The sequence below is a fragment of the Heliangelus exortis genome, chromosome 2, assembly GCF_036169615.1.
Source record: "Heliangelus exortis chromosome 2, bHelExo1.hap1, whole genome shotgun sequence".
Taxonomy (NCBI): Eukaryota; Metazoa; Chordata; class Aves; order Apodiformes; family Trochilidae; genus Heliangelus; species Heliangelus exortis.
The window spans coordinates 20,073,239-20,092,559 of NC_092423.1; the positions used below are offsets into that span (position 1 = coordinate 20,073,239).

At 35.3% G+C, this 19,321-nt stretch overlaps 1 protein-coding gene across 5 annotated transcripts in view; it reads right to left on the reverse strand.

Moving 5' to 3' along the window:
* The window catches only part of MALRD1 (MAM and LDL receptor class A domain containing 1), a 225,185-nt gene that overhangs the window by 68,914 nt on the left and 136,950 nt on the right, over nucleotides 1–19,321 (reverse strand). For all 5 annotated transcript variants that reach the window (XM_071735085.1, XM_071735084.1, XM_071735083.1 and 2 more), the window contains 2 exons: nucleotides 7,005–7,133; nucleotides 4,004–4,165 (listed from right to left, as the gene is read on the reverse strand). In XM_071735085.1, the coding sequence (XP_071591186.1) occupies nucleotides 4,004–4,165; nucleotides 7,005–7,133 (291 nt within the window). The remainder of the gene's footprint in view (nucleotides 1–4,003; nucleotides 4,166–7,004; nucleotides 7,134–19,321) is intronic.

Genomic DNA, 19,321 nt, shown 5'->3' on the forward strand with positions numbered 1-19,321 from the left:
CTTTTTTATCTTATACTTCATTTTTTATTTGAATAAAAATTTTAAAATATATTGCAACCACAAATATTCACTCACAGATTCCAAGGATCAGATTAAAGGCTGACATTGCAAGAGTCAACAACATCTTTGCTAAGAGCTCTTATCCAGGAATATCTCTTGTCATGTAGCATGGCAATAGGAAAAACACTGAAGCCCTGAGGCTTGTTTGTGAGCCACAATATCCACATTTCCTATTGTTCAGCTGCTGTTGAAAAATTCTAAGGTAGCATAAACAAGAACACATTGTTCAGTTCCAAGCAGAAAAAGCTGCCCTTCTCCAAAAGGGGTCTGTCACAACATATCACCAAAAGCAAATGGCTGGATAAGGAAATAATGTTGCTAACTTTTAGGGTATTATTATTACTACTACCAATAATTACCATAACAATAATAACAGTAATAATATTAATTTTTCTCTGTGTGTGCTTTTGGGGCTTTTTTGGTTGGTATGGTTTTTAGTGTTTTTTTTTAAATGTTTTTGTCTATTTATTTATTTTATTAAGTAGTAGTAACCTCTTCTTTGTCATCACTATAATTCCACCTACTATTAAAAAATCAAGATTTTGTCCTACATGGAGAGAAGAATATGATAAAACCTCCTGTGATGAAGAGATTTCTCATAAAGAGGAGGGGCACCTGTTGAGTATCTCCCTAGCAGCAATACAGAGAAATCCTTAGCAAATGATTTCCTCCTAAATTCAAAAGAACTACTAAAGATCAGAGTTAGTAATTGTTTTGGGGTAGCTGAACTAATCCAAAGAAAGTTTCAACCCCATGGCTTAGTTTGTCCTGTTGTAAAAGACTGAATTTCCCTTCATTATAACTAGATCAAGTATTTGTCATTGCATTGCAGTGCTTTCTTCAGTTTTCACTGGGGATGTGGTTCTGACATCTTTCCAGATTTGTTCTCTGTCTTTGAAGAATTCATATTTGAGAGGATTTTTTCAGGTGATACCATGTTATGTGTCCAGGTATTCCAAAAAACATGTAAATTTTCTCAGGAGAGAAAAAAAAGTAATTGAAATATTATGACAACACGGTTATACTGTATTCTTCATAAATAGAATGGTCCAATATGGTTATATACTGACCAGCAAACTGGAAAACCAAGGTGCCTGGCTCCTTGGTACATGGTATAAGACATATAGCAAAATGATATATCAAAAACCCCAAAATTTAAACAAGTTTTTCTTTGAATTTGTCTCAAGTTTTTGAGTTTTAAATGCTCTGGACTGGATCAGCTACATCATCTGGATATTTGAATACCTTTTGGATGTAGTGGTGAGAACTTGAAAGTGCCCTGTTTTAGAGCAAGAGAGAACAAACTGAGGAGGATGTAGAGAGGGAAGATTTTAAAATTTGAGACTTGCATAATCCACATACTGTTCAGATTGTAGAAAGTTAAACGGGTGAAACATAGCTGATATCTATCCTTAAAATTATTTGTTTCCAAATCACGGGCCTTATATTATCTCAGAGACTGTATCAATGCAATAAGTTAATTTAGTTGAACTGATGCAAATTTTTTTCAAATGAACATTTCTATCCATCTGAAATTGTAATGTCATTTTAAGTTATGCTAGATGAAACAAAATAAGGCATATAAACCAACAGAGTTTCCCTCCACACAAATTTGTGCCAATCATCAGCAAAACATATTGCTGATGGACTACTGGCAAAATACTTGTTGATTATTAGAAAAATTAAATGTATTGATAGGCAATTACAGCTATCTGTGTTATGTACAGAACAAACTACAATTATACATTGTATAATATAAATATAAAAGCATATAATATAGTATAGTAAATCTAATTTCCATCATAAATACACCAATAGCTATTTAAGAAGTGCTTATCTTTCCTTTCCTGAAATTTTAGGGTTTAGAAACCCTATTTTAATTTCTAGCCAATCAGTAAAGAATAATCAGTATTAAATGTAGAAATACCAAAATATCCACTGTTCATCTCTCAAATTTGGTACCAATTCTCCAGGTTTTAACCCTTTTTTGGTGTTTTATCATCATCAGGTGGCTGTAACCATTTCTATCCTACTCATTTATCTTCCCTTTTCCTTTAGATTATTCTGCACCTTCTGCAGGAATTGCTCAACAGATCATGAAGGAACTACTTATCTGGCACAAATCACAGGTTTTATTTTTAGAGAAAGGAGATATCCATACTAGTTTATATTGCTATTGCAGACTATAAAAGTGGAAGTTCCCTTCTCTTGGAGCAGGACAGAACAGACAGGTAGAAGGAGAAACTATTGCAGTTGTCCCAGGCAAGCTGTTCCTTGCACATCATCAGTCTAGCTTGCTTTCTTTCTGTTCCTTTGATGCAGTGTGATTACAAAACAATCAGTAGTCCTTGGCTGTCTAAAGAGACCTTGTGTGCTTTTCTATTTTAGTTTCTCTCATTTACTTGTTTCTTTGCTTCTATGAAATCACACAACAATTTTCAGAAAAACAAAGTTAATAAAAAGTGAAGCAAAATGAAAAATAGAACCAGAGCAAATGTGTTTGGAAAATTACCCAGTTTTTTGATTACTTGCCAATTATCTGGGCAAGCACCTCCCAGTTTTCTATCGGAAATTTTGCTAATGGTGCCTTCAACTCATTCAGAAGATACAGCTGGTCCCTTACAATTTTAGTGACCACAAGTGGAAAGTCACCAACATTCCAGATTCTCCAACTCAGGAGACTGGGCAGGCCAAGTCCATCAAAAAACAACTGCTTTTTCTTCATCCGTATTAGTCAGATGACCACCTTCTACAAGCATTGGCACAATGTTTTCTATTCATACTTCAGTTACACTTAAAGAAACTACAGGTATTATGGCCTGACATACAACATACAGAGATTTCATTTGAATTCAAAGACTTCTGAGGAATGAAGAAAACACAGGGACTGGTGAGAAATATGCAGAGCTGGTGACTCAGTAACAGGCTGAGCTGGGTTCTCAGAAAAACATCAATTGGCTGATGGTTAGCAAGATATCCTAATGTTTTATCCAGGTGCAAAAACCAAAGCTGATGCCTTCATGGAGCTGCCTATAAAAATATCTGCAACACCAAAAAATTTCCAGAGACTGACTAAAGCACAGGCAGGGTGATCAGATGGTCTCAGTCAATGTGCTGCTTACTATAAGTCCTACACTTTGTGTTCAGGTGACCTGAAAGAAATGGATGGCTGGACTGTTATTTGTACCTTTGTATATTCAAAGGTTTTCAGACATTCAGCAGTGCATAGATTCACTGTTACAGCATTTTTTAGCAAGACTGATGGAGTATCTTAGCTATCCATTATTGCCAAATAAAATCTCTTTTATTGTATCAAAATGTTTGTATCTATAATTTTTTAAGTTTTCAATAGACCCTTAATTTTTAATATCATTGCAGACTTGTACTTGCTGTACTCCTTTAGAAAGCAGTCTGTTGTGTCCCAGATCTGATGACTAATTAGTATCTTCACATTACATTTATCAGCTCATTGTCTAGGAAATTACTAAACAAATGCATCAAACTGAAGAGAACTATAAAGAATGATATAATCAGGATCACTTTGAAAACAGCAATCTATAAAATTACAGTGTTGCTGAAAAGAATTATTTCAAAAGTTCTTAGTAGGCTACCATGCCAGACTGTTTTTTGTTCAGACAAAATTAGAACTTAACAGATAGTTTAATGACAAGATTTAGTATTTCAAAACATTTAATATATTTTTGGAATGGCTTTTTTGTGACACATATCCTCTAGTGTAATTTTAATATAAAAGCGAACATTTTAAATGCTTGTTGAAACTACTTTGTGAACTGTGTTAACTGCTTGCTATGATTTGTCTACATCTACAGCTGATCACACCAAATTTGTCTGTTATCTGGCCCTAATTTACAGGATTTTTTTTTACTTTTTTTTCAATTCAGTGAATATTTTTCCAAAAGTGATGTATGACAGATGCCAATACCTGGTGTATGGTCAGTATCAGGACCTGCTTGTCCCATGGCCATGCTGTTGCTAATATTCCAGTCAAAATCATCACCTAGGTCTTGTGATAATCCACATACACTGGTCCATTCTTGGTGTTTTGTTTCAAAGTTACAGCTTCCAGGTATACTTCTGTAGTAACCTGAAAATAAAGCAGTTAGTGAATTATCAACCCAGCTTTTTTATGTAAAAGGTTATGATGAGCACATTGTACATTGTAATGGAAAGGATTCTCTTTGGCTAATGCTATAATTCCTTGTGTTCAGTGTACTAACAAAGAATAAGTTGTAGTTACTGGGCAAAGAAAAAAAATCACCTTTTGCTTCCTAAGCAGGTATAAACAGCCTTAATCTTTAGTGCAGATATATTCCCATAAAGTTTCTTATGATGAGAAAGAAGTTCTAGTGCTTAGGACCCTGACTGAATTCAGATCTTTGGTAAACTTTTCATTTCTAGATCTACCTAGATACACCTAGGTGACTTTGGAAGGGTAATTAATCAACAAAATTCTAGAAATTCTATGGTAGAGGTGAATCAAATACCATCAAACCCTCTTATTTGGCTTCTAGAGGTCTTTTCCTTAGCTATAAATTAGAGACAGCTACACCACTGCTGAATGAATGCAAGGACTACCCCTGTCAGAGGACTCTGGAAAAAGGTTCCAGACTATTAAACATCACATTCAGTTGTGCATTTTAGAAACAGGCATGACTGACTATTTCAGAACCTCAAATTGAAATGAGGATTTAAGGTATGTTTCTTGATTCCAGACGTGATCTGCAACATTAAAATATGACTATTTTTGTATCGTCTAGGTATAAAAGATATAGATAAAATGAACAGATTTAAATACCTGCTAGTAAACTTCTTTTTTTTTCTTATTTTCTATTTTGATGCAACAAGAAAAACTGATGCCATTCTTTGTAAAAATAACATCATTAACATAAACCTGTTTTGTATGACCAAGGTCTGCACACACACTGTAACCCTGTGGACTAGATTTCCTTTTAAAATGTGTCACCTTGGTTAACTGTATGGGACGATTATCTTAAAAGAAGAATAATTTTTATCCAGTGAATAACCTCTATCACACTGAATGCAAGGAGGAGGATGTAATATAACGTTTTGTCCTCTAACAAGCAATGGAAGCATCTCTCTTGAGGAGAGGCTGTGTTAGGACAATTCAGCCTGGAGATGAGAAGGCTCAGTGGGATTTTATCAGTGTATATTAATATTTGCTGGAAGGATGTAAAGAGAAAAAGCCAGGCAGACTGCTCACAGAAGTTGTGGAGAGATTCAAACCCTGAATGGAACAGCCCTGAGCAACCTATTGCAGTGGAGAGTACCCAGCATGAGCCTGGAGTAGGCAGCCTCCAGAGATGCTTTCCCATGCCAACCATTCTGTGCTTGTGCTAGTGCTGTTCACATCATGGCCTTCAGGAATCATGAAAGGAATACACAAATACACTAATGCACTGAGCATCCACATTGGCACTGCATTACAAGCATTAGGTAAGCCTAATAAAGCCTGACTCCAACACCAAACACAGTCCTAGGCAGGCAGGGCAAAGGAGGGAATCCATTAATCAAAACAAGAAGCACAGTCTTCTTCTACAGTTCTAACAAGATCAAAGTAATTTAAATTCATTTAGAATTGATATTATTCATAATGGATTATCTGATTCAGGAATTTTACCCTAACATTGTAACAGTGCAATCAGAAGGCAATTATCAATAAATATTTATGAAAAGTATTTATAGGGCTGATGGAGTAACTGGACATATCTGCACCTGCTGGTTTATTTTATGGGTAAGCAGAGTCTATTTAGAAGCCAAATCTTCCATTTATCTGAGAAATGGCTTTTATTTCAATAATTCAAGCACTCCTCTAGTTGGTTCATCAACACCAAGCTTTGCTATTAATCAAATTTGAGTATATAATTGGCTGTAATTCATGAAAATTGAAACTGCTTTCATGTGTGCTTTTTTCACCTCAGTACTTCCAGTGGGTTACTGAAAGAGAATAAAAATTTTGCAAGATTGCCTAACTGAACTGAATGAAGCATAGTAATTTTTGTGAGTTCATTTAGTTAAAAAAAAAAACAATTACACCAACCTACTTGGGTACAATTAATTTCATTCAAATTCTGTTGTAGATCCTGCACAGAGAAATTGCTGCTGAGTAGATTATGGTCCATTTACTTCTTTGGAGCTGCACTGGTATAAAACTATAGTAGAATGTGAAATAAGCTCAGACCTTGAGCTCAGAGAAAAGGAGAAAATAGCAAACAAATAACCACTTGTGATGGGGCAGGTTAAACTGAGAAGGGCTTTCTATGTGCTTGTTCTGCTCTCTTTTCTGATTAAGCAGCTCATATTTCCTTTTCACTAAAAAGCAGGATTCCTATGTCTGGAAAGTATTATGTGCCCATTAACGTATTTATTCTTACCTATAAGATATATGCTCAAGGAGAACATGTTCATCCAAATGTAAGGCCTCATTTAAGTTACAGCAAATCTGGAAATATATCTGTGTATTCTGTATGTCAGATTACAGTATCTCTCCTCTGTTTTTAACAATGTTTTGTCCATTTTGCAGCAACAGCAAAACTAAAGACTGATGAAAATGTTTTGATGTAACTACAGGCTTTTCATCTACCAGAAATCACTCTATCTTTTTAAAGTGAATATTAGGTTTTTTGTTTGCTTATTTGTGTCTTATTTTTTTCCTTCCCTTGGAAAACCTTTTCGAGATCATTTATTTCCATCTATTATCTGACTAAGAAAGGAGATCTGATGCTATCACAGTCCTTCCAGACAGCACAGGACATGTTTCCCCACCCACCATCCCCTGCTCGCCCTTCAACATTAACAGCTCAACATGATTTCAACTTGTTGCTGTGTGAATTCCCCCAAATTATGCTACAGCATCTCAAGTTATAGGTCAAGTGGAGATTACATGACTACACAGAGGTACTTACTGCAGTCAGCTTCATCTGATAGGTCGTCACAGTCTGGTTTATAGTCACAGACAAACCAAGTCTCGATGCAATTCTTATTCCTACACACAAAATCAGTGAGGGCAGGGCATTCCCGGGGATTCTCTCCAACTGAAACCAACAGACATTAAAATCAATATTGTAATTAAATCAAAGCCTGCTTTTTAAAATTTCTTTAGCCATTAATTCACTGATTTACTCCTTCTGACAGATGTCATGGGATCTCACTCTTTTAATGGTGCATTAGACAAGTTAGACCACTGCATTGGCCTTTCCTGAGGTTTCCAGGGTAGGAGGTTTTGCCTGGAAGACTCAGTTCAGCAGAAATGTGACTTTCCCTACCGTATTTGTTGTGTACATTCCACAAAAAGAGGGGTTCTGTGAGCTGTTGAAAAGTAGACAGGCTAAAGGCTTCATTCTACTATTACAGGACATCATTTAGAAAATAAGAATACTTTATACTGAGAAAAATCACTGTTACACAACATTTTGTTTAATAAATAAGATTTTAAGGCCTTTTTAGGACTTCTAATATTTTTTTTTTAAGAGTTCAGAGGAAATTCTGTTCAGTGTGTAGTCTGAACAGAATTTTCCCTTATGGCAATGTGAGGATCTGATTTACAGCAATTTTTTATCATCTCTGAAAGTGAGTGAAAATTGTGTCATAAAATGAGAATAACTTAGTAACTCACACATAAAGAGCTACAGCCAAAGAGTGTTGAGATTCAGCCACCTCTGAACTGTTAGACTACATGAATTATTTTTTAGTTCAGTGAACTGGATGCATAATTTCAATTAGCACTAATAGAAACAGTTCTGATAATTTCAAATGCAACATTTAAGATGAACCCCTGTTAACCTAATATTTTTTTTCTGTCTAGAGCTCCAAGTTGTGCAATAAGGCATTTAGGAAAATGTATTTTGACTCTATTCATTGTAATAGGTTTCATCTTTTCCTTCAACCATGAATAACATGTGACACATCATTACACAAATTCTGGACAGAAGACCTTGATATTTATCTCTGTGCAGGCACCTATTTTCAGTAGGGCAACTCATTGCTGTCATGGTATTAATCTCCTCAAATAGAAGTACTTACTGAATCTTACAGACTGAGGAACTATATTCTCTTGAAGCAAAATAGGAAAGGAGAACTAATTTTTTTTTCTTAGGTAAAATATATACTCAAGGTAATATTAAATAGAGCAACAATATAGCATTAAAATGTTTTTCAAACATTTAGAATGGATAGTTAAAAAAAAAATCATCTGTAAGGTTTTTTACCTGCAGGACATAACTGTTTCAGTTTTGAAATACATACATCCATGAGCATTTTTAAGAATAAAATCTGGTTTCCAATTGATATTTGTCTTGTTTTAGTTTTTAATTTACACTGTCAACTTGATCTGATTATTTGCAAGGGAATCCACAGACATTGCCATGAATTCCTTAAATACAGGAATAGCTATGGCTGCTTTTACAGAGAATCCATGTGGCAGATACCCTTAGCAGAGAAGAAGAGAAACGAAGAGAAAGAAACGAAGAATTTGTGACTGGTAAGGGAGTTTTCACACCTCCCCCAAAATGATGTGATAAAACTTGGTTGAAAATTCTACCCAAAAATTCATTAAGATACCTTATACTAAATTATGGAAAACTGAGAAATAGTTGAGGCTGTTAGGGATGTCTCAAGATTATGCAGCCAACCCACTACTCAAGAAGCCTCTGCTACAGCAGGTTGTTCAGGAACAAGTCCAGTTGGGTTTTGAATACACCCACAGATGGAGGCTCTAGACAACATCTCTGGACAACCTGTGCTTGTGTTTGACCACACCCACAATAAAAAAATAGTATTTTCTTGCATGCAGATGAAATTTCCCCCCCCCTTTTTTTTTTAATGTTTTATTTATTGCCTTCTGTCTTGTCAGTGGGCAGTTATGAGAGGAATCTGAGTCCCTCATCTCTATTCTCTCCCACAAACTGGAAATGATGCATTGGAAAATAAAGTGATTTCCTTAAACTACTCAGTGGCTTAAAAAAAAGACAGAAATTATTTAATGTCAGAGCTATTAGGGTACAACAATTTTCACATCTTATTTCACTGCAAATGAAAGAGGTATAATGTCACCATACAGGCAAACAACATTTGAAAATCCTTGGCTTTATGATTCCTCACCATTACATCCTTTTCCCTTTAATCAAGAGAATTTTATGATATTTTATCAGTTATGCTTAGCACTTACTATGAATTAGAGTATTTATTTTTTAATATGCTACTTTATAGGGCTTCAAGAATACCAGAAACCAGCATTTCAGAATTTTATTAATTTCTTAGCTTATCCTAAGGAAGCCATGTGATCTACACACAGTCAAAATGAAAACTGATGCGAACGACATAAAGACCAAGAACAGAGCATTTTATTCTTTTGGATAAAGACCTTGTTTATATGCCATTTGTAGAGATAACAGGTTACATTTATCATGATGGAGATTTCACCACAGCCTTTGGCAGAGATAAAAATAAAATCCCTTTCAGAATTAACATCCCAGCATGAGCACAGCATAGTCAGACTGGGTACTCCGAGCTCTTATTCATAATTGTGGCATTAAAAATCAACTTATCAAAGTACACACTCATTCTGACCAAAACACCTTCACAAACCAAAAATTAAATCAAAACAAGAAATCCTTTGGGATTTTATCCATAAAACACGATGTCAGCATCCACACCCCCAATAAAAGAAGTTCATATAGAAGCTGCAACTCAGAAGTTTCATTTTTACACAATGTTCTTTGAATGGAATTTAAATTTCTGTTTAATCAGAAAAATGTACTGAAGAACATATTGGAAAATATGTTCTCAGTTCTGAGGGCTGAGCTACAAATTTACAAAAAAACCCAGCCAACCAAATACAAAATACATGGTAGAAACTCCTTTGAACATAAGAAAAGGAGAGGACATTCAAAATATTATCCTGCCCTTTCTATTTTATCATGAAAATTGCAGGGTACCAAACTATGAGTCTGAGACTGTTAGTACTGAATTTGGAGAAGAATGTTTCTGACAACAGTATTCAAACCTGCCTCTAAGGATTTGCAGTTTAAAGAAAATTATATCTCCTTATGAAAAGGTTAGGATATATTTTATCTGACATTTCAGATAAAATGAAATTTTTTTATTACATCTTATTTCATTACATATGTTGGTTGCATGGGCATTCTTGTAAAAATATATAGCTTTTTGACTGATCATATTCCCCAGCTGTACTTTGATGAGCAGTAAGTAGAAAGATAACATGTACTGGACAGTGGTTGATTATATTTAACAAATAATATCACTCATATGTTTTTTTTCCAATGCTCTAACTCACAACACTCTATGAAATTCCAAATATTCAGAAAAACTATTCTAAGAAGAAAGAAAATAAAAGGAAAATATGACAAATTTTCTTTCTGGCTTCCTTGTTCTAACACCAGCTCAAGAAACCTATAAGGGAAAAAATAGGTAACACACTGTTGAATACACTCCGAACATATTAGGAAAAAAAAAATAAATTAAAAATTAAAAAAAAAAAAACAACAAACCCCCCCCCTCTTTACTTCACTCCCTGTGTTACTTTGAAGTTATCATTCAGAAGCTACAACACTAAAATGGATCAGTGAGCCCCAAAAAGTAAAAGAATGAGCTGATTCCATGTCAGAAAATGTCAGAGGTGAAATACAGTGAAATATCCAATACACAGTTGTGGGTTTGTGACAGAAGGGGAATGAGGACTTATAGGGAGATGAAATGTTTTTGACAAGTAATGAGCTTAGTTCTGAATATACTATGAAAATTTTAAAGAGAGCTAAAGTAGCAAAAGAAAACATTTCATTTTAGCTTAAGAAAAACGTTGACCAGAAATAAACTTGCACTTAATGAAAAACCATAAATGTTGGATTTTGACCTATCTTCTTCAAGATCTTTGATTTAGACACTAGACTGCACAATCTTTTGTTTGCTCAGTTATACACCTGATTGTACATTGTGGAAAATATCCATACAGATATGGAGTTTCAGTCTACAGGTGTAGCGTGAGCAATAAAGGAGTGGCACAGAGATATAAAAATTGAGGAGGAGTTGTGGTGCTTGTTGGTTTTGCATATATATAAAAAATAATTAAGACACATACATTTTTACTCTACTGTGGACGCATCACAAGGTATATATTTATATCCATCTCTGGTATATGTTATCTGTTGAAAAGTAGCCCATATGGTACTCATAGAATTTATAGACATGACAAGATTAATTTGGAGATAGCTGACAAATGCAACACAGACAATTTATTTCAATTGCCAGGAAAAGATTGCCTATGAAAGAACCCATGAAATGGTCTTCTTTAAGTTTGTTGCTAGGGGACAGCACCAGTCCAGTGACTGTTTCTCTGACTCTGTGAGTACAAGAGCTTTCTTCTATCAATGCTTTGTAAGATGAAAATATTCCTGTGATATTCACTACATCTAAAATCAGGGAAGGGACCACAGAGACCAAATATGAGCTCTATAAGCCGTGTGTCTTGATTGTCTGAAATGTATATCGACAAAAAATTTTTTTAGTTTGGTAGATACAAGAAAATTTAATAGAATAGGTGTTAGGTTGAAACAAGGAATGTTCTCCTATTTAAAATATTTGTCATGAAAGAAGTGATTGAACACAGAGCCAAAAAGAAGAGAGACTCTTTCTTGTTGCATTGCACTTAAGACTCACACATGTCATCAGAGGTCATGTTTTGCCAGCACTACACACTTGTGAAGGGCATAGGGTGAATACCAAGTTATGTATGTTAAGGGCTGCAGTGAACAAGACTTCAAACTGTTTTGCAAGGTAACATGTAAGTCAAGGTCAAATACACTGAGGTGCTTTTTACTAAGAGTAAAAAATTTTCAAGAGTAATGCATGCACTCAACAGTACACCACCACCATTTCAACAGTATGAAATGAAATATTTAATGTATATTTGAGAAAAATTAGATGTCCCACTCCATTTGTCATTTTTAGAAATTAAAGTCCTCTCTGAAAAGAAATTTTTTCAAATTGCAGTACAAAATTCACCTCTTTCTATTATTTGCTGTTTCAATTGTGTTGTATAATGAGAGTACATATATCACTTTCCTCCCCTCTTCCACAGTACTTAAGATCAACTATTATATACAGTTTATTTGTACTGGAAGAATGCCTACCTTCTACAGTAATTTCATATGAAAATGAACTCATGCTAGGGAAATGTTCAGTTTTCTGGTACCAACTTTATGAACGATGATTGTAAGGCTAAAAAAAAAAGTAATAAAATTCAACCATTTCTACCTGGTGTATTTTACTACTCATGAGAAGTTTTCTCTTGTGACTAATTTGAAATATGTGGAGTTAAGGAAACTACTATTAGATACTAAGAATAAGAAATATATGAAGTGAATGTCAAAATGATGAGATTTTAATTTTATGTTGAAAAGCTGCTTTTACAGCCACCTACTTCCAAACCAAAGTATCTCTGAAGTCAGCAGCTTTTCTTCAAATGTTTCACATGATAAACAGAAACTGAAAAGCCACTGACATCACTTCATAAAGATAGTGAGGTAAAAGCTAAACACTTTTTCTAATATTAAAAATATGTATTAAATGACCTTGACTGTTTTCCAAATAGCAATCTGAGAGATGTAAAAAGAAGGAAAGATGATGAAAAATCTTTTGGTTAAGATCTTTTGCTTAAGATGAATTCTTTACATAATCTCAAACAACTAGCAATCCTGGAGTATTTTGAGTGTGTATGTGACTTCTGAGCAGTGCAATAAAAACTACAGTGTGATTTTGAAGCTGGTGCCATATTTCTCTTCTTCCTCTTTTCCAAGATTGCCTGAAAACAGACTATATAATAGTTCCTTTTGAGTAAAAATGTATTTCTATTTAGTAAAACTGAATACAGAAAAAAATAATTTATGTTTTTCATAGGCTTCTAGAAATTAATACACAATGCTGTTTAAGCCATTACCTTGAGCACAACATGACTCATGCAGGAGTACATGTCCCCCCCAGTGTGACTGGCAGCCCTAGCAAGGTGGGCTGAGGGACCCTGTATTGTCCCCACCCTTCTGCCAAGCTCATTGCCTTCCCACCTGAGTCCTCTGTACTGGAACATTCAGTGTGTCCTGTAGAAGGCAGCTGTGCTGATTTTCATATTTCCAGAAGGCAGAATTTTTTCTTGCCTAGAACCAAATTTATGTGTCATCTGTACCCTCTGCTGATTGCAATGAGATCTGTGTTCAGTAAATTTTCACTCAAAAAGGATAAAACACATTCATGTTAATGTTGGTTACAAAAACACAAGTCAAAGCTACCAAAAAAAAATTACTAGAATTCTCAAAATTAGCTTTCTTCCTCTACAATGAAACAGATTCAATTGATATCACCTGTATGGAAACTGACAGCTTACCATGAAATCAAAGAATAGTTTCCTTCTAAAGGCAAAATCCAAACATTAGACTAACAAATAAGAATTTTACCATTAATTTCAGCACATACACTGAGAAATTTTGGAGAGATGATGCAATTCCAGTGTCCCATGTCAGTATACCCAGACACTGACCTGTTTATAAAAACAGGTGAAAAATATCATAAAATATTAAAATACCTTGAAGAAGAAAAAAAGAAAAAGATCAAATAACTCAGCTGGACATACATTCTGGCTGAATACAAATGTATAACCTGAGTAACTAAATCAGCTCCAGCAGCTTTTTCTGGCTGAATTCCCTTCCTTTTCACTTCAGAGACAGGTTTGTACTGAATATTTCTGTTATTAGAGTTTGAACTTTTCTCAAGTGTCTGAGCAGAAGGAACCACATTCTTCACTAAATGTAAAGCTTTGTATGACACATGACTGAGGATTCAAAAAACACCCAAAACACTGGCTTACTTTAAAAGTAAAAAGCTGGCCTCTGAAACTATATACCAGGATATTTTAGTCTTTTTGTCTCTGATCTGCAAAGTTAGGATGGAATTCTAATGAAAAAGGATTTCTCTGCTGACACTTTCAAAGCTTCTTGTTTATGTGAGCATAGAAGTGAAGTTGTTCAGACCTGCACAACCTTCACTTACGCTCTTTGCCATAAACAGTCAGTGAGGAGGAATACAAATATATGAGGAGAAAAGGAAAGAAAAAAAAATTTCAGGCAAAGCAAACTTTGTTCAGTTTCAAAGAATATTTCTGTCGAGCAAAATGTATTAAATCTATTCCCTATTAAAAGTACTGTGGGATTTTGGTTTTTCTTTGAAAACTAAATATGATTTTAATACTAATTTAACTATGAGTGAATGTACATCCTATTTACCTTAAACATGAGAAAAGCTTGTGAAGGCTGATCCCAAGCAGGCAACCCACAAAGATCACTGGAACTGTATTTGGAGTAAAAGATTCCTTCTCTTTAAAATCAGTTGTACAGATGTAGACTGCTTCTAACAGCACATCTGATGGGTTGCACTCTTGATTCACTGTAATAAGATAGTGAGCCATCATCTGGAAAAGCAAATCAGTATTTCTTGAGGCATTCTTTAAGGTTAACATACTACAGCTTATTTTTGACAGAATTTTTAGAAGATGTGATCATGAAGATAAGTGTCAGAAGCCTCAAAAAATTCATTAAGATTGTACTGTACAATATTCATAGGTTTTTTATCTTTTTATTAAGACAAAATTACAGGCATTTTTTTCTAGCCTGCAAAGGACCTTATTCTTGGTCAAAGTCAGTTGTTAAAATGTACAAGAGATGGCCACTCGAAACTCCATTATGGCCACATAGGTTAATCTATCACTACAGTTGTATAAAGTATTATTATACGAGCAGGTGAAAAAAAATTGAAATTTAATAAATAAATAAATAAATTTAACATTGTGAACAATCCTTGTATGTGATGTTACTCTACTATTTTTCACAATTTGCAATTAATCCTGCAAAATAAAGCAATTTGGACTTGAGATTATTTTTGATACCACAACATAACTTACTCTCTCACAACCAACAGATAGGGATCTCTTATATCTTCTTAATTTCAATCTCTGGCAATATTTCCAAGACCTCTCATATATCAAATAAATTCATAGTTGGTTTTTGACCTGAACTTCCATATTAATTAGTGAGACTGGAGGGAAATGAGCCTTGCAGGATAGGGCCTCAGAAGCTTAGATCATAATAAAGTTACCTGTATTATTGTACTGATACAGGAGCTTTTAACTAATTATTTCTTTTAAAGGAAATAGTGAAAACATTCTCCTTTGTCAGTTGAAAATTCTCATAAAACATGAGCTTTGTAAATCACATCTGCGTAAGTGATGAGGAAAGAAGCCTTAGAGTTAATCGACCTCCATGCAGATACACTTATGATGTGTACAGATTCTTTATGCAACATACTGTATGAGAACAATCTGAAGGAAAACAAATGTTCAATAAAACAAGTCTTTGTATATATTAAATTCCCCTATAACCATGGAATATTACCATACTGCATAGAAGCAGTTCTAATATTCACATCAAAAATCCTCACACAGATTGTTTCTCGCTCCCCTCTTCACTGCCTCCACTTGAGTACGTAATTTCTGCAGAGAGGCAATTATTTTATTGGGTTGTCTGCAAACCATCATCCAAGAATACCATTCATCAGCCTCCAAAAGGACAGTCCGTGAGAAGGCAGCTATTCAAAAATATCTGAAAGCCCTAGAATTTTTTCAACATTCATCTCCACCACCACATGTTGTATGCTGGGAAGCAACTCAACATTTTTTTACATGCAATTTAAGGCTTTCTCATTTCCATTCCTTTCTGTTGATTTCAAACCTGTTATTCAAGTCCTAATTATTTTCAATTATCTTCTGTTTTTCTGTTCATGGTCTATTCCTCTGCTTATATAATGACCATGGCCTGAATATCCATAATTACAGAATTACACAATTGTCACGGTTGGAAAAGACCTCTGAGACCACTGCATCCAACTGTGAGCCCCTCTCCTCCCCAAAGCTAAAACCAAAAACCCCCCAAACAAACAAACAAATAAAAACCCAAAAGCCAAACCAAACTAAAACCATAAAACCCACACAATTAACAAAAAAACACACAAATGCTGTGTTCCAGTAAAGCACATCCTGAAGTGCCTCATCTACACAGTTTTTTATTTTGCCCCTGGTGCAACTTCAGGCCATTTACTTCAGGCCATTTACTTCAGTCCTATCATTATTTACTTGAGAGAAGTGGCCAACACCCACTTCCCTACAGACTCCTTCCAGGTAGCTGTAGAGACCCATCAGGTATTCTTTCAGCTTCCTCATCTTCAAATTAAAAAAAAATCCCAATTCCCTCAGCCTCTCCTAACAAGGCTTGTTTTCCAGACCCTTCACCAGCTTGGCTGCCCTTCTCTGAACTCACTTCAACAACTCAATGTCCTGCTTGTAGTGAGAGGCCCAGAACTGAACACTGTACTTGAGGTGCCAAGTACAAAGCACAATCACTTCCCTACTCCTGCTGGCCACACTATTTCTGGTACAGGCCAGGATGTTTGCCTTCTGGGCCACCTGCACCCACTGCTGGCTCGTGTTCAGCACTTCAGTCATTTCGATTTTAGTTAACCTTGTAAGTCTCGGTAGAAAATATAGATGTGGCCTGCAGTGCCATTAGAGGACTCTGACCATATGTCTGGCTCAGCAATTCTACAGCTACATACACAACACACAAGTGTTGTAAATCAAGTCATTTTGATGAGAAGAAACCCCTGATCCTTTCTGGTTTGTATGCTACACTTCTCTTTCAGTTTGGCCACAGTAAGATTGTTTGTTGTCTTTCAGCTTTGATACAAGAGACAATAAAACTATGAACCCTGCACTGCAGAGAAAACAATTTAGACTTGACATGCTTTCTCCATCCTGAATGCCCCAGGCTTGGGTCAGACAGGAAATGTTATTTTTGTGAATCTGGCAAAAAGTATTTTGTTTGTTCTATAAAGGTAAAGAATCAATAACAAGAAGAATGAAAAAGGTGGGATCAGGCTTCTTGACATCATCATGCCAACAGGAAGGTCAGAATAACAGAAGCCTTCAGAAAATTAAGCAAGCAGATCTCAACTTGTGGAGTAGAAGGCAAAAAATTAATGAACAAAACTGATGTGAAAGTCACTGAAGACAAATTCCCTCTTGACTTTGGTTTGAACCTAAATATCATTACAGAGACAGGAAAATTATGGAGGGCTTAGTTTGGGGTTTTTTGTTTGTTTTTTTTTTTTTACACACCTGCATTTGCACACATGGACATACATTTAAAAAGCAAACATGTGACAGGCCTCTGATCCTCCTGAAAAGCAAAGACACAGCCATAAACATTCCCATGGGATACAGACACCTCAGCGTTAACTAAACCCCTAAACTTTTCTAATGCAGTCTAAAAAAGTTGAATTTGTGTTGTATATTGTCCTTCAGTTCTGCATTTCAAATTTCTGAGAAAAGCCTCTGAAATCATCCATAAACAAATCATCATAAACAATATTTTTCTGCATAATATACAGGAAAATTAATATGCCAAATCTGTAAGTATGTGAAAATAGTCAGAGTGCATGGAGCAACTGCTTTCCCAACAGAGTTTCTTGCTAAAGCAGTGCTGTAAAACAAAGAGTTGCTGTATAGTAATAAACTCAAGTTACTTTCTGAACTGTTTCATTGCAAAGGAATTTTAATGCAAGACTGGTTATAAAGCACTATTAACATTCAGATTTGGAGGATCAGAGACCAAAACCAATGTAAATTTCAGCAATCTGAATGTTTTAAGAGATATAAGATTTTCATATGATAGCTTTCCAAATCCCTATTGAAACAATTTCCTTCTTTGCAATGACAACTCTGTGTAGTATTTATAGTTATTTCTGTGTAATGTCTATTTTCGCCTTGTTATAAAATAAGTGGACTTAAGAAAGAGCAGAAATATTTTTACATTATATGAAGAGATGTTGATATGATCTTTATAAACTAAACAGGGAATTTTCTTCTTTAAAAAAATAAATCCTGATATTTTTATTTGCTGCATATCTTTATGAATCTGACTGTGAAGTGTTTAAATTGTTGTGGCCTCAATACGGTACAGAATCACAGAAATGTAGTTTAACTAGAACTGACTATGTGATTTAATACAACTAAGTACAACTTGGCAATGAATTACAGCAGAGATGAACATCATCTTCGTTATTCAAGATGACAGGAGAGTGCTGACCTCACATCTCCTCCCTCCTTATGTATCTACCCTTTTCCTTTGGAGAATCATCAGATGCATAGCAATGGGGACAATGATACCCTTGGAAAAAAAACAGGGGAATCACTAGCATTTGTATACCTGGAAGAGATTTTAAGGCTACATCTGCCTTAGAGTTTTATTCAAGTGCAGTTCTGAAGCATGTACCAAGTCATCTCCAATTTCCATTCTTTGATTAACACCACAGAGCTATTCCTGCATGCAAAAGATACAGTTTTCAGGTGAAACCAGGTCCAAAGATGCTTTCCAGAAGTGCACTTTCCATGCTCCAGCTGCTAATGTGTATCCAGACCATGGAAGGAGATGGAAGCTTGGCCATATAACCCCCAAAACTCACGTGGTGTTGCTATGTGGCATCAGTAATGATATCTTTTTTCTTTTTTCTTCTTTTTTTTTTTCTTTTTTTTTTAAAGAAAAACACTGTTCCTACTTTAACCTAAATAATGTTAGGGGTTGGAAGGGACCTCTAGAACTCATCTAGTCCAACCCCCCTGCCAAAGCAGGATAACCTACGGCAGGCCACATAAGAATGCATCCAGGCAGGTTTTGAAAGTCTCCAGAGAAGGAAACTCCACAACATCTCTGGGCATCCTGTTTCAGTGCTCCCTCACCCTCCCAGTAAAGAAATTCCTTATGTTGAGGTGGAACTTCCTATACTTTACCTTAAGGCCATTATTCCTTGTCTTACTACTGGGCACAATTGTAAAAAGATTGGCCTTACCCTCTTGACTTCCACCCCTCAGATATTTATAGACATAAATAAGATCCCCTCTTAGCCTTCTTTTCTCAAGGCTAAACAGCCCTAGTTGTGTCAGTCTTTCTTCATAGCAGAGATGCTCAAGTCTCCTAATCATCCTCGTAGCTCTCTCTGTTGGACTCTTTAAGGTAGATCCCTGTCTCTCTTGAACTGGGGATCCCAAAACTGATTACAGTGTTCCAAGTGTGGTCTTACCAGGACAGAGTACAGGGGAGGAGATCCTCCC